This window comes from Centroberyx gerrardi, chromosome 2 (genome assembly GCF_048128805.1).
Source record: "Centroberyx gerrardi isolate f3 chromosome 2, fCenGer3.hap1.cur.20231027, whole genome shotgun sequence".
NCBI lineage: Eukaryota > Metazoa > Chordata > Actinopteri > Beryciformes > Berycidae > Centroberyx > Centroberyx gerrardi.
This window is the reverse complement of record NC_135998.1, coordinates 23,689,834-23,704,888: the sequence shown is the minus strand read 5'-3', so window position 1 is coordinate 23,704,888 and position 15,055 is coordinate 23,689,834. Positions and strand designations below refer to the sequence as shown.

General features: G+C 41.7%; 1 protein-coding gene across 3 annotated transcripts in view; it reads right to left on the bottom strand.

Moving 5' to 3' along the window:
* Positions 1-15,055, bottom strand: part of fibcd1b (fibrinogen C domain containing 1b) — a 98,924-nt gene that overhangs the window by 34,504 nt on the left and 49,365 nt on the right. For all 3 annotated transcript variants that reach the window (XM_071924039.2, XM_071924040.2, XM_071924041.2), the window contains one exon: positions 14,292-14,428. In XM_071924039.2, the coding sequence (XP_071780140.1) occupies positions 14,292-14,428 (137 nt within the window). The remainder of the gene's footprint in view (positions 1-14,291; positions 14,429-15,055) is intronic.

Genomic DNA, 15,055 nt, shown 5'->3' with positions numbered 1-15,055 from the left:
GTTACTCCAAAAATAGCTGTTGTGATTTTCAGTCATTTGTATCTTCATAAGCTGTTTCATATACTATCATATTGCCATTTGCACAGATCACCAGCTCCACAAAGCATATTTCACAACCTTTACAACATAATATCTTCATAATATCTATGGTTTGCAAAATACAGATATAAAGTGTAAACAATAAATAAACCTCTGTCTAGTCATGTCTTGATGAAACACATTGTTTTAGCTACAGTAAGATCTATGCCAGTGAAAACTGACCATTTACAAAGAACATTTGGAATTGTGTTCCAAAGAATATATTTAACTAATTAGCTAGCTCACTGAAGAAAAACACCATTCGATATCTTATATCAATTATTTTCCATTGTAGCTTGGCGTGTTTAATAAGTGATAGTCTCATGTGTAACAAACTAAATTAAATTGCATGACAATGAGGGTGCAAACTACTGGCCTGTAGCTTCGGGACCGATAAATATGTAATACTTTACAGTGAGAAAAGGGAAGAAAATCCAAACATTTAACAAGCAATACCATTACCATTGTTTGTGCTCTATCATTTATATAATAAAGCTAATAGATTTATTGTACCCAATGTAGCGCATACAATCATAATCACACCACACTGCACACTGCATCTCCCATCCTGTCAACTATGACCACTGCATGTCTTTCTCAACTTTTATCCCAAATTCATGACATTTTGTTCTGTTGGAGTCATTATATCTCTTATGGTAAATGTAGGAAAATGGTAAAAGTGTACAACATCAGAAAATTGAGAGCCACACCCTGCCTTAGTGTTTGGGAGGTTTTCATGCAGGCTGTCCCGGTTGAGCCGCATCACAGAGTGAGGAAAGAGCATCTGATGCCAATTTTTTTTCCACCAAACTGGTGTGTGCCTCTTTACTTTTGGAAGGCAGATAAGACAGTGCTGTGTCAATAGCCCATGTATTCAATGTAGATGTAGTTTGGCCAAGAAATTGATGCTTGATTGATTTTATATTTTAGTCCAGTAGTGGATACATCATAGCTTACACAACTCATTTCCATCCATGAGTAAAACAATGTGGATGTGCTAAAACACGTTTGCCTCAATCATCATGCTACAGATATGTATTCAGCAGGGAACTCAAGGACTGTGAGAGAGCCTAGCGCTACTGTGACTAGAGTTTTCCTCTCACATTAGCTGGGAAATGCACACATTTACCAACTCTGTGGAAAATGTATACATTTACCATTTTCCCACATTTACAGTAACATATGTTTCATAGCTTCTTACATACTGAGGGAGATTCCAGTTAGCTTGGCATGCTTATGTGTCCTTGTGTGATTGCTGGAAAACATTTTACTTTTGATATTGGTTACCTATTTATGTTTATGTGTTATGTGTTTATGTGCACCAGTTTGTGTCACTGTACATCTTCAGTTTTCCATTCAAAGCATAGTATTTAGTTAGTGATATCTAGTCTACATATTAATAACTGTAGCAATATCTCTGTGTTGTGTTGCATGGAATAAGAAGGAAATGTACTGCAGTAACGCATGACTCTGGAATTTAGACAGCCTCTGCAGGTTGACAGAAAGATGGTATTTATGCCAGTAAATTCTCATTGCAATAATAACCTTCCATCTATATAACTCACCCTACTTATCTTCCCCTTCTTCCCCTTCCTTATACTCCTCTTCTTCCCTACCCTCCATTTAGCTGAAATGGAGAAGACTGCAAATTGATAATGTTGTGTTAGAACATAATGTAGAGGTTTTCCTTTTCACCCACCCCTCTTTCACTTTCTGTCTCCTCTGTCTCTCCGTATATTAGTAGTAGCCCAGGATGCAGATGGATGCATAAAATGCTACCACAACCAAACTCCTCTCCTAGTAAATCACCTTTTTCATTCACACCAAAGGAACTCAGATGCAGATGTGGCTGACAGCAGCCAATTTTGACTCTTTATGAAATGATCTCAATCCTCTCGTTTTTGTTCAAATTGTCTGTGGCCTTTGAGAACAATGTCTCGCTCACATCATCACAGCTCCAAAAAAGTCAGAGTCTGTCTGGCTGCATAGATAGAGCCACCTGACATATGACAAATATGTCTGATAGGCTAGTGATGTGCTCTTTGGTAAGGATAGGGAATGAATGGCAGGATTGTTCCATTCACAGTCAAACTCCATCTACTCGTCTACAAAGAATGAAGCATCGCGTTAGTTCATGCAGGACACGAAAGTCATACGCCCCAGCTGTAATCAGCTGACAGCCCGCTGATCGAATCAGTGCTTCTAATCAGTCATACACCAATCACAGCCCATTCTCACATCAAGGCGGTCCATTTAAATATGACTCCCTTCTACACTGATCCTTGCTACACCAATGCTGCCTCACTCACCGCTGCTGCTGCTGGCAAAGCTTTGCCTCCACCACCCCAGCCTCCACCTTTCTAGTTCAGAGTCTTAACATGGCTCAAAGGTTAAAATTGTATTCACATGTCTTGCTTTGGGCCCACTCTTGTATACCCTGGGGGATTTTCTGCATTGCACTCCCTGTTTTGGCTTAGCATGCTGCTTGGCTAATCCAGGGAGCATCTAAAGAGCGGAGCCATCAGCGCCAAGCATAACTGTATTTCTATTTGTTGCAATAAATGGTTAAATCTATGACTACAGTGTTCCTGACTGAAATGCCATTAGGAGGAAAAACTCCTCATGTTAAATGTAGGTATACTTTTTATCTTCATTTCATTCACTCCAATATTTACAGGCATTAGAGCTATTTGAAGTTTGCCTTAGTGCCTCAGCTAGCCTTTCTCACATTGTAGGACTGGTCTTGATTCAACACAAATATAATTGGAGCCAGTGTTCAGTACAGCAGGCCTGTAATATTCTATTTATGTCTGCCAGCCTGAGATACCAGTGGTAGTCCAGCTACCTGCTACTGCGGATCACTGTGGCAGTGTGAAGGTGGTCACTGGTCAGACAAAGCAGAGCTTCAGAGCAGCATATTAGCCAGCAAGCAGGACCCAGATTAGAGTTAACACCGCTTGTGCTAGTTGCCCTGCCTACCTCCCCATCTAGCTTCCTTGTAAGACTGCAGAACCCCTCTCAGGTTTAATTGCCTATTGACCCTGGAGGTCAAAATGTGTATGTTCCCCGGAGACATGGACCAGCAGCCCACAGAGACACTTATCAATTCCTTTCACACACCATTTGTATCTCAAGATTGGAAGGCAGTGGTCTTGGCTTGGGAGGCGGAGGGAGATGGAGGATTTGGAGAATGGCTGACTATGCCGAATGTGTGTAAGTGTGTGAGAGGGGTATGTTTTTATGTGTGTATTGATGTGCATGTCCATGGTGTGTATTCATATAAGTCTACTCCCTACTCAGGTGGATCATCCCTGCTATCAACAGTTGGTACACTCTACGTTGTGAGGATAGGTAATGTAGGTTATAGCTCTCCTCCGTTACGAAGTAGTTCTTTATGTTTTTATGCCTGAAATAACGGAAACGTGCAAATCATCTAAGAACTTATAGGCCTACTACGTAGTGTGCCGAGAGGTGAATCCCAACACCATTCATTGCTTTGTTTAGTTGCAGACGACGTAATACTACCAAGTCAACCACAGGAAGGGTTCAGCCTACACTTCCGCTTTGGCTCCCTATTCTGTATATGTGCATGTTTGTATCTTCATATGTTTGTGTGTGTGTGTGTGTGCATGTGTTTGTGCGTGCATGTGTGCATGTGTGCGTGTGGGCGTGCATGTGTAATTATGTGTCTGTGCGGCATATGTGGGTTGGTATAAGTGAGTGGGTGTTAATTTTAATGCAAAGTTGGTGGGTACTACGAAAGGGAGGACTGTGCTGTTTCTGCTTCAGGCCCATTTTCACTGATGCGTGAAGAACATGCAAAAATATGCAGCCATGAGGCAGATAAGCGGGCAGTAACGCCAGCTCTTGCATTATGGTTACTCAGAGACTACATGCTCCCAACACTGGTCGGCACTGTGGCAGGACGAGAGGGGCAGGAAACAAGTAAGAAGGCTTCGACAGACACTAGCTCCACAGAGCGACATCCATCCGATTTCATCTGTAAAGATACAGAAGTCAGCCGCCCAGTCAAGGGTACCATGTAGAGAGTATCTGTGTGTTTATGTGTGTGTGCATCCGTGCACATGTGTACACTTGCATTTGCGTGTTCATACATGCATATGTGTGTGAATGCTCCCATGTAGGTTATGCCTGTGTGTTTATTGAAGCGTGGGTTTGAGAGTAATATCAAGCTTTGGCTAACACCTCACCAGGACTCTCTGCTGCCTATCTGCAGAAAGGCCAGCTGTCCACCCACACCCACACACAGAGACACACACACACACACACACACACACAGCTTCCACTGGGACCCAGCTCAACATCCCAGCTGACCAAACCTAACACCCACTGTCTGGCTAGAGGGCAGTAACTGATCTCTGTCAAGGTCACAGGTTGACAGACCAGTTCTATCTGGGTGTGGGGCAGGTGATGCTCCGCAGAGAGACACATGCTGTCCAGCTGAGGATAGCAGCTTTAACACAGCAGCCATTTTATTTAAGGCTTGAGCAAGGTCTGAGTATTTCAGAACACAAAGCGCAGAACCGTCCTCAAATTGAGCGACAGAATCAATAACTACAGCCTGTGTGTTTCCATGTTGATACACAGTATAGGATAGAGGGTAGTAATGATTCTGGGGTAGTTTCATTTTTCCTTTCATTTTTCTCTCGCCCTCCATTTTTCTCTCTTTCTCTCTGTCTTTCTTCCCAGTGTACGTGTTCTGACTTGATCCAGTTTCCCATTGCAGAACCTAGGCAATGAATTCTTTATACAGGCTGTTCTACATGCTCCACAAAGCCTAAACAACCCATCTCTCAGAGGCAACTCTTGCAGAATTAAGTCAGTATCACTACCATTTCTACAGCAGTCACTGAAGACAAACTTTTTTTTTCTTTAAAGGATTGCAAGATAAATAAAATAGACAGTGAGGAATAGGAAACTTGGTTAATTGTGCCAGCTCACGATATGGTGAGTGCTGTCATTCATTAGTTACTCGACTGTGTGCTGTCATCTATCCAAAGGAGGCACTTCACCGCAAATTGCTATTCTCTATTGCTATTCGCTGTTGCTATTTCTATACAGATTACAGTGAAGACCACTATTATAAAGCCATGTTTGATGCTGATGGATTCTGATAATTTACTTGGGGGAGAGTTGTTGATTTGAGCTTTTTTTTTTTTTACTAATTAAGATCGGCCTGGCATTTCCATCTCAACGTATACCGATCAAGATGGAAATGTCAACCAAACCTAACCGGTCATTAAACTGACAAACTCCCAATTTAACCTCAGAAAACAAATTATGAAGCGGAACAGAAGAGAACATACAGTCTCACGTTCACAGTGTTTCATCTCTCCACACGCCTTAATTCAGCATGCAAGCTTAAGCATAAACATTATGCTGTGTTACCTTCGGTTTATTTTTCTGAGATGGTGTTAAGGACGAATGCGAAATTATCTCCAGTCATCCAAAAAATAGAGCATCTTTAATCGATGAGATGCAAGTTGTCAAATTTACACCTAACGTTGTGCAACAGAATAGTTTGGTCTATCTCACCACCACACCTACTGTACCAACCTTTTCATTGGTAACATACTACAGCACAAGGCCAGACAGACCGTACAGAGAAAGGAAAACACCTTTGAGGGAGTGAGTGCTTGCTATAAGAGGTTTTGACAGAGTGTCAGCACAGGTCCATAAAGTAAGTATTGACAGTTAACAGTCTCTCCTACTTCCCCCCCCCCCCAGCCATGGGAACTCTCTGACAGGTCGTCAAAGCAGTGCACAATAAGTTTCATGACTATAACCCTCTGGTCATCTGTCAAAAAACTAATTCTCTATAAAGGAGAAGCCACAAAATACAGAAATTACTCAGCCACAATATGCATCCCCACATTGTGCAAACCTGCTAGCATAAAAACATGGAAGTATAGTCAAAGAAAACACATTTCATTATAAGCAGAAAACATCTATCATATTCTTGGGTAAAGGTGGAATGATGGAACGGTGAATCTGAGAAGTGGATGAACCAATTCAAGCCACAAACACAACAAGTAATTTCACATAATCTGGCTGTTCAGCCCAGCATCAACTGGACAAAAACAGCAAAAGAATTCCATACAGTTAGCTCAAGCTGGCCAAATAGTGTTAAACAAGCAAATCTCCGATCCTTAATGACCATCTCACCCAACACTTGCTAAAGGGCTATTCCACTGGCATGATCACATTAAGCTTCCTGTAATCTCTGCATTAGATGAAGGCTACTTAACAAACTGCTTTAAGCTCTTCAGCAGGCTTTCTGTCAACTACTGGGAGCCCACAGCCTGCAGAGACTGACACACTGACTGACAAAACACAACGCGAGGAAGCAGCAACATAGGCAGTCCAAAGCTGATTGGGGGAGATTTACAATCTGGCATGTGACTGAATGGAAAATAGTAAATGTGCCAAATAGCTTGTTAGCTCCTGGCATGTAAGCACTGTGAGCACACTGTGTTTATATGTTTTGTGTTTTGGCAGCAGATGTCACTCTGTACCATTAGGACTAATTGGAGATGATTGATAACACCTTCACAGTATGATTAATAGATCAGAGAGAGAGACAGAGAGAAAGAAAGAAAGAAAGAAAGAAAGAAAGAAAGAAAGAAAGAAAGTACTTAGGCTAATAGAAAGCTGCCACACACCTCCTTTAATGTGTTTATGATCACATTAAAGGAGGTTTAAGATAAAAACAGAGTGATGTGGAATTAAGATCTTGCTTTTTCTCTATTATATCTTTATAGATAGATAGCTAGATAGACATTGTTTGAGTAAATGCAAAAAATTTTATTACATTGTTACATTGTAATATTGATGATAGGGTGACAAATTTAACATTGACTGATAAAATCACTCATAAATCCAAGGCAGCCCACGGAATTGCTATCTTTAAAGAGAACTGCAAACATCTGTTTGTGAATATGTTTTATAATGAATATGTTTTATAATCCTATCAGAAAAAGACAGATGTGTTCTCAACACAGCAGCAGCGAAAGAGAACAGACGGAAAAACACAATCACCCACGCACTCCTTGACACACACACACACACACACACACACACACACACACACACACACACAGCTTACTTCATTCTCCCCATTCCTCCCAAATCCTAGCCACGCCCCTAGTGAATTTCTCAATTCTGGACAGTGTGGTAGAAAAGCGAAACTTCCATGTTTGATGTTTAATCTAGAGATTAAGGCATTAGCATACTGTACTTGAGAGCATGCATGAGCCTGCATACATATTGGGGAGGGGAACAGGTAAAGAGGAGATAGGCAAGGAGGAATGGGAGAGAGGAAGAACGAGATAAAGACATCCAAAAGAGTTTGAGCTGGGGGAGAAAGAGAAAGAAATGATAGTAGGAAAGAAAAAAATATAGTAGTTGGAGTGAGAGAGAGAAATACAAAACGAGGGTTGGAAGGAGAGAGAATTACAGGGACATAAAACGATGAGAGGCAGACAAGTAGTCTGCAGCACTGTTGCTGGGAGTCCTATTTGTGTGTCCCCCCCTGTGGCAGAGAGGGCTAATAAATACAGTGAATGTTGCTGCAACAGCCCTCGAACTGCTGCCTCACCTTCCCTCACACAGCCTCCACACAGCTCCGGCTAATGGTGCTCATGTCCTAAAGGTCATGACTGACACTACCTGTGACAACGCTACCACCAGACAGCTCATGCTGTCTGTCATCACCACGCTTATCTGTCTCCTCACGCCTGTTAGGATGCCCTAAGGACACACAAACACACACACACACACACACACACACATCTACACACACAGAGGACATACTGTACATGCACTGTGCAAACATAAATGTTGGACATGAACATAGACAGAAAGGCAAAGACCTTTTTGGCAAATTTACACTTGCCAAAGATGGCCAAACAATTTTGTTCCATCTTCCATTGAAATGTGTATGTGGGAACGATTGAGGGGTGTAGGATTGGTTTGCTGCTGAGCCTGGACCTGGAGTATTTCCTTATTGAAATCTAACCTTATCTGGCCTTTCCACTGCCACCTTGGAGCGGTCAGCAGAACATGGAAGATAGCGGAGCGATGACACAAATATCTGTAAGCATCTTTGTCCAGAACAGTGACAGAAGACAGTGAACATTTAAATAAACTCGAGCTCAAACACACTAAATCTGGTCGTTAGGAAAGCCGAGCTATGAACAAAACTCATAGATTGCAGTCTGAAGTTTTCAATTTTCCTGCCTTACATAACATTTACAGATAAGCCAACTGCAGAAACATCCAGGAAGTTTTTTTTTTTTTCAAACCAATAAACTAACAGGGAGTATGAAATATTGAAGAGGCTGTGAGGCGGACAGAGATACTGAAAAGCATATACAGTACTCTGGAAGGCTCAAAAGGCACTCCGGGCCTCTAAAGGGGCGATACAACATGCACACAATCGTACATTCAATCTCAAACTTTTACATTTCAGTTCTTAGCTGAATTTAATATTTGAGAGTGATTGCAGTACTTCTGATAAAAGCACCATTTGATAATGCAGTCCCACGCTGCACTCTGATATATCTACTCCCATTCATTATTTATACCTCAGTCATTTTTAGTCCCTTCCTTTTAACAAATAAAATAGTAATAATAGAAGACATTACCCTAAGCCGTAAGCCTGTATTCAAATGGAATTTGAAATCTTCCTTTCCTGAAACAGGTACAGGACCGCGGGCCCTAAGGATTACTTTATTTGAGTGAGGGGCTGTGTGTGTATACATATTTCAGTGTGTGTGTGATTGGGAGAGCCTGCAAACACACATGACTGCACATTTATATACGCATCGCACACTGTCACATATGCTTGTTGAGGTTATTTGGTACAGTACAATATATTCACCTCTGTAGAATGCACAAGAGTTAGGTAGAGTGTGTGAAGTGTGTGTGTTTGCATGTGTGTGTGTGTGTGTGTGTGTGTGTGTGTGTGTGTATTGGCTGGACAGGGATAGTAATAGCAGTTCTTTTCTTTTATTTTCTTTTGTTTAATGGAGAAATACTAGGCAACTGCCACTCAAAACCATCCACATCCACTGTTCTTTTTTGCTTATCTTCTCTTCTTGCCTTTCGGCTTTTCTTGCCCTCTTTCCTCCTCTTGTCTCTGTGTATATTGTCTCAATGTTTATATAATGGGCAGTTACATAAAGCCACCAATTTCACCAATTTCACAACTTTATGAAGCTGTAAGGCACACCTGGCCATGCATTATCAGTAGTCTAACTTGGGGTAACCAGAGAGCTTGTTAGTAACCACTTCTAGCTTCCTCCTGTTTATTTTTTTTACTTTTCTATGCACATCACATCAAAAGGAAAAAAACACGACAACTTTGTAGACATACATACGTATGTGATGGTAAGCATTGTATGAGTCATACTGCCCTGGAGGATGTTCTTTCCGGTGATTATGTGATTTCAGCGATGCCAGCAGTACTCAGTGCAAGCACCTCATACTCTGCCTTGCCATCTTACCCATAATCACAGCAAAGCACACCCTCTTAGTTATTATAGCTATGATCATGAATACATTTGTCTTTCCCCTCTCGAGTTTTGTTCTATTCACACAGACATCAGATTTGTCACACTGCAACTCTCGTCTGAGCTGTTTCAACTGCACATTTGCCTCTTACATCCTCTGCCTCTCTTCTTCTTCTTCTCTCTCTGTCTCTCTCTCTCTCTCTCTCTTTCCCTCTCTCTCTTTCTGTAAGAACCTGAGGAACCTGAGGGTTGGGGGTTGAGGGTCAAACCATTTTTATTTCTTCCTTTAAAACCCAGTGGACAAAATTGTCTTTTACTGTCTTATCCTCCTGAGAGAGAGTAGTTTTTGTCATTTGAATCTAAATACAGCATAGAGTAATATGCAGTATGAACAATCAGGGGGAAAAAAAATCTGCAGCCCATTCAGTTTTCAGTTTATATTGAGGAAACAAAATGATAGGCAGTCATTAAAAACAGACTTCTTATTTTAGAAACTGTGGGATTCCAGCAATTTCTTTGTGGGTGTTTGCTGGCTGTGCAGGTTGGGGCAGTTTGATGGTGCATCATACAAAGCATTATGGAAAACAGCTTATTTTCCTTTGGGAAATGGTGGAGAAAACGGATGCTTTTTGTGATGGCTGATGGCTTCTTCTTTTTTTCTTTTCTTTGTTTTTACATTTTCCGGGAAGTCAAGCAAACTTAGTTGGGTATCGCAACCGTGAAGCATAGATCATCTGCTCGTCTGTCACATAAAGGGAGCGCGCACACACACACACACACACACACAGACACACAGGGGCTATGCTGAACTTAGATATATAGACGTCAGCTAGGATATGATTTAGGGTTTGTGTGGCTTTACAGAACATGCCCAACACACTAAACATCCCACAAATGATCATACTGATGCTACAGCTCTGCTGATCGACAACTAAATCTACAGCACTGGCCTCCTCATGCCACCATTACTTAAGACAGCTGAATTATCCCTGAGGCTCCAAGGTCTACCATTTTACAGCAAAAACAATAGGACAGAGAGATCATATCACAGACTGCTATTCCAGGAAGGGGTTATTGGAAAATTCAAGCAAACACTGTATAGGATTTGAATCTCTGAATTATTGCATTCCTGTATTAGGGAAATAATGAAATTGCCATTCCCTTATTGCCCCTTCCCTTCTGTCTATCTGCCTCACTCGTTTCTCTCTCTTTCCTCTCTCCCTCTCTGTCTCTCTCCACGTCTGATTATAGTTATTTCATCAACCTTTCTCCTTTGTTTGTCTCTTCTGAGTCCCTTCTCTCCTCTCTCCTCCCCACCTCTTCTTAGTTATCCGCTCTTCTCTCGGTCTCGGTGCAGCGATCTCTGAAGCGGCGCCCCGTCAAAGTGTGCTTATGAGGCGCCAGCATATGGCTCATTCCTTATTTAAGCCCAGCAGTCAGCCAGACAGTGAGCCACTCAGCTAACCAACCATCCCTTCTCCCTACCTGCCCCTGGTGGATCACACCGTGCTGATCCCTTAATGAGGCTCAGGCATTATCACAGCGCAGCACAACACAGCAGCCAGGATCAGTTACGGCTGCATTATCACTCCAATCTGAGCTGCTATGCAAATCTTTTCATAGGATAATGTGTGAGTAGTGTGCATGAAAGCAGTTATGCTTACTTAGCACTGGTGCATAGTGCAAAAAGAGAGGGAAACACAGGCATAAATTCATTCTCATACTCACAAACCTTTCCTTCCCACGCACACACTTAAAGGATAAGGCTGGTGTTTTTTAATGCATTGCTTACCGTCAACAAATCCTATGAAAATAACAAAATTAGCGATTATTTTGTTTTGCCAACAAGTCTCGTCCATGTAGCCGGAGCCCAATGCAGCCATGTCTCAGTAGACATAGAACTCCATTGTATTAAAAAAACGATTAAAAACACGTCACAGAGCCATGCTGTTGCTCTGGGCAACATATTTCATCATCACGATGCACCGGGCCGGCCGACTTTTTCCTCAAACAACTTAATAAGCCGGCTGTAAACACGTTTGCGATCTCAGGAAAGTAGTTCCGTAGCACCGAAAATAGTCCCCGGCGTAATGAAGAATTTGTTCCCATTTGAATTTGATTTGGTAATAACTACAACAGCCTGACTTTTCGTGGTAACAGTTAGAGATTTTTAAAATTGAAACTATGTCTTTGTGAGCTGTGTTTCAAGGTTTTTAGCTTACAATTGGAGCCAATTACTTCTGGTTTGACGGCTAAAAACGATACGTGGGAAGTCAGAAAGTAACAGGAGTAGAGCAAACGCATTGTTGATTTTGTTATTTTCATAGGATTTGTTGACGGTAAGCAATGCATTAAAAAACACCAGCCTTATCCTTTAGCACACTTATTAACTCATGAGTGAGCACAAACATTTGCGTGCGCACATACACACACACACATACACACGCGGGCTTTTGCCCACTGACAGGCTGGTAGGTAGCTCTATTCCATCATGCTGTGCCAAGCACTCTGTCACTCTGTCGGTCTTACTTTATTTGATGATAGGAGGGTGTGACCTTGCCTATCTCACACAGTTACTGACAGTGATTGACACACACACACACACACACACGCACGCACGCACGCACGCACGCACGCACACACACACACATACTTTAAATTAATGATTCATGCCATTGTGACTGTATGTGTTTGTACTGGAGGCGGAACATTATCTGTGCAGAATGGGATGATCACACTGATATCAGCTATGGACATGAAGTGGTATTTAAGGTGTGTGTGTGTGTGTGTGTGTGTGTGTGTGTGTGTGTGTGTACTGCAGCAAAAGAATGCTGTATAAAGTTGCTTACCTATTAGGTTTTAAACACGCTGACAGGTTTGAAAAGAATTTTCTTTTTTCTTTTTGGGGAAATATGAAGAGATTTTCACACATTTAAGGAAGGAAAACTTAGAATGTGCATAATCAGAATGTTTAAAATATTGATTGTATAACCATCAAAATTATGTCATTTGAAACACTGAATCATTTTTTCACTGTTCAAAGGTTTCCTAAAGTGCAAGCGTGATTTGATAGCTTGTTAAAATAAACTAAAAACATACATTTATTTATTCTCTGTGTGGAACATTTTGCATGCAGCCTGCACCAGTTTGCATGACATGATGGACAGATGAACATTTCCTTAACAGTTCCTTGTGCGCACTCTGCAGCTCAATCCCAGAATAGTTTTTGAACCGTTTCCAAAACCAAGTCCTGGGTGCTTAACTAAAATGTTGTCACAACCTGTGAAAGTGGGGATTTGATGGATTTAAGTAGTTGAAACATTTCAAACTCTTTAAGTGTACAAGGCCTTCGTTCTCTATTAAGAACCGCACTGCTATCCCAAAGGACTGCTACACACACTACAAAGAGAAATAAATGGTTCTAACCAGCAAGATGCATGCATACACACTTACACTTACACTTACACACACACACACACACACACGCACACACACACACACAGACACACCAAAATACATCTCAACCACACTTCCAAATATAGATCAAATGGTTCTGTGTCAGAGTGTTTGTTCACCTCCCTGTCTTTCATTCCCAGCGGACACAGTTCTCCCAGTATACAATTTCCCTAAAACAACCATGTTTACTTTAGCAAGTGACAGATGTTTGATCAAGTAATAGAAAAAACACTCACTTAAACAAACTCTAAATATTATTTTCCATCACTGCTAATAATAATCAGATGCTGCTGGATTAGAAAGCCAAAATCCTATTGAAAATCCTACTGCACAAACACAAGATGTTACAGTACCGGAAAAACAATCATGTTAGACTTTCAGCACCTCTAATGAAAACAGCTCCTCTAGGTTTGATATGTGGGACAGTGACAAATTGGTTTGTACATTTAAATTGGAGCCGGTACTGTTATGAGCTGGTTGCATGTTTCTTCTGATCTATCTATCACACCAACTTTATCCAGGGAAAGACAACTCTACAGCATATACAGTCTGGTCATAAGCCTGCTAACCCCAACTCACATCCCCAACTATCTGATCAATTGCCATGGAAACTAAAGATGCACGCTGTCCTTTGAATCTCTATCTTCATTGTTATATCACTGTTGGTATTTCTGTTGTGTTGTGTCTCTCATTGTCTTTCACTCACTGTATTATAATAACATCCATTAAAACTTAGATTAGACCTCGTCAGATTGCTAAGTGAGTTTCCTAACATCATAAGTACAATTGTAATCACAGCAGGCGCTCTGGATAACAGTGTGCTTTGCAGAGCCTCGCGTATGGATGATCCTGACCTTTCAGTGAAATTGATGTTGCATTTGGGTGCAGTTTTCATAAGAGAGAAATGTTCAGTGAATCAGTCTTATTTTAGTGCTGTTTAGTAGATAGAAACAAATTTGTACAAGTAGACATAGTGAAAAAAGCCTTTCATTGCCTTCCACTTCTCCTGTTTTTCATTTTCATTAAAAGCCTGGTGAAAATGTAGCGGCTGAGTGAATGTCTGTATTTTAGATGAATACAGATATTACTGAAGAGCTTTGTGTGTGTGTGTGCCTGTGTGTGTGTGTGTGTGTGCGTGTGCCTGTGTGTGTGTGTGTGTGTGTGCGTGCACTGCTCTGCATGTGAGAGGAACACTGTGTGCGTGATTGTGTGGCTCTGACTCACAGTCCAGCCTCCTCCATCTGTGGTCATGTCACAGTAGACCTGGAAGCCTGCGGGGTGGTGAACGGGAAACACAGAGTAGATGCCGTCCTCCCTCTGACCACTGGCATACAGATCACCGCAGTCACGGGGACGCGAGCCTAGGGAGAGGTGAAAGTAGGGAGACATGGAGGTAGAGAGTAAATTAGATCCAATCTGGCTGCAAAAGAAAAAACAGAGCGCTTGGAGCTCCAAGCTGAAATGAGTAATAAACGGAAGATGAGGAGAACATGAGATTACACTTGTCAGACTCCCACTCCATCTCCCCAACTTCCACTTGCACCCCCTCTCCTCCTGCCTACAGCGTATCCCCGGAGAGGCGCACAGGTAAACATGAAGGAATAGTATTGGCCCAGTGCTGCAAAGTCACCCTGTCAAAATGAATCCCCAATGTGTGTGCTAAAACTATTTCCCGAATTGTTTCCCAAAAGGGTTGCTCTTGAGAAGAAAATGGAGGCAAAGAGAGAAAGACATAAGAGGGGAGAGGAAGAGCAGAGACTAAGCAGAGCATGTTTGTGTTGAGAGAGAAAAGAAACTAAAAAAAAGATATATTATAGAGGATGAGGTGGATAAGGGGGTGATAGATGACACGGCGGGACAAAGGACACTAAGTGCAACAAAGATTAAAAAAAAGTGAAAAATAGAGAGAATGCAAGCAGACTGAAATGAAGACGGAGAGGCACAAGGGTGGAGCAGAGACAGGATGCCACAGAGACAAAGTGAACACA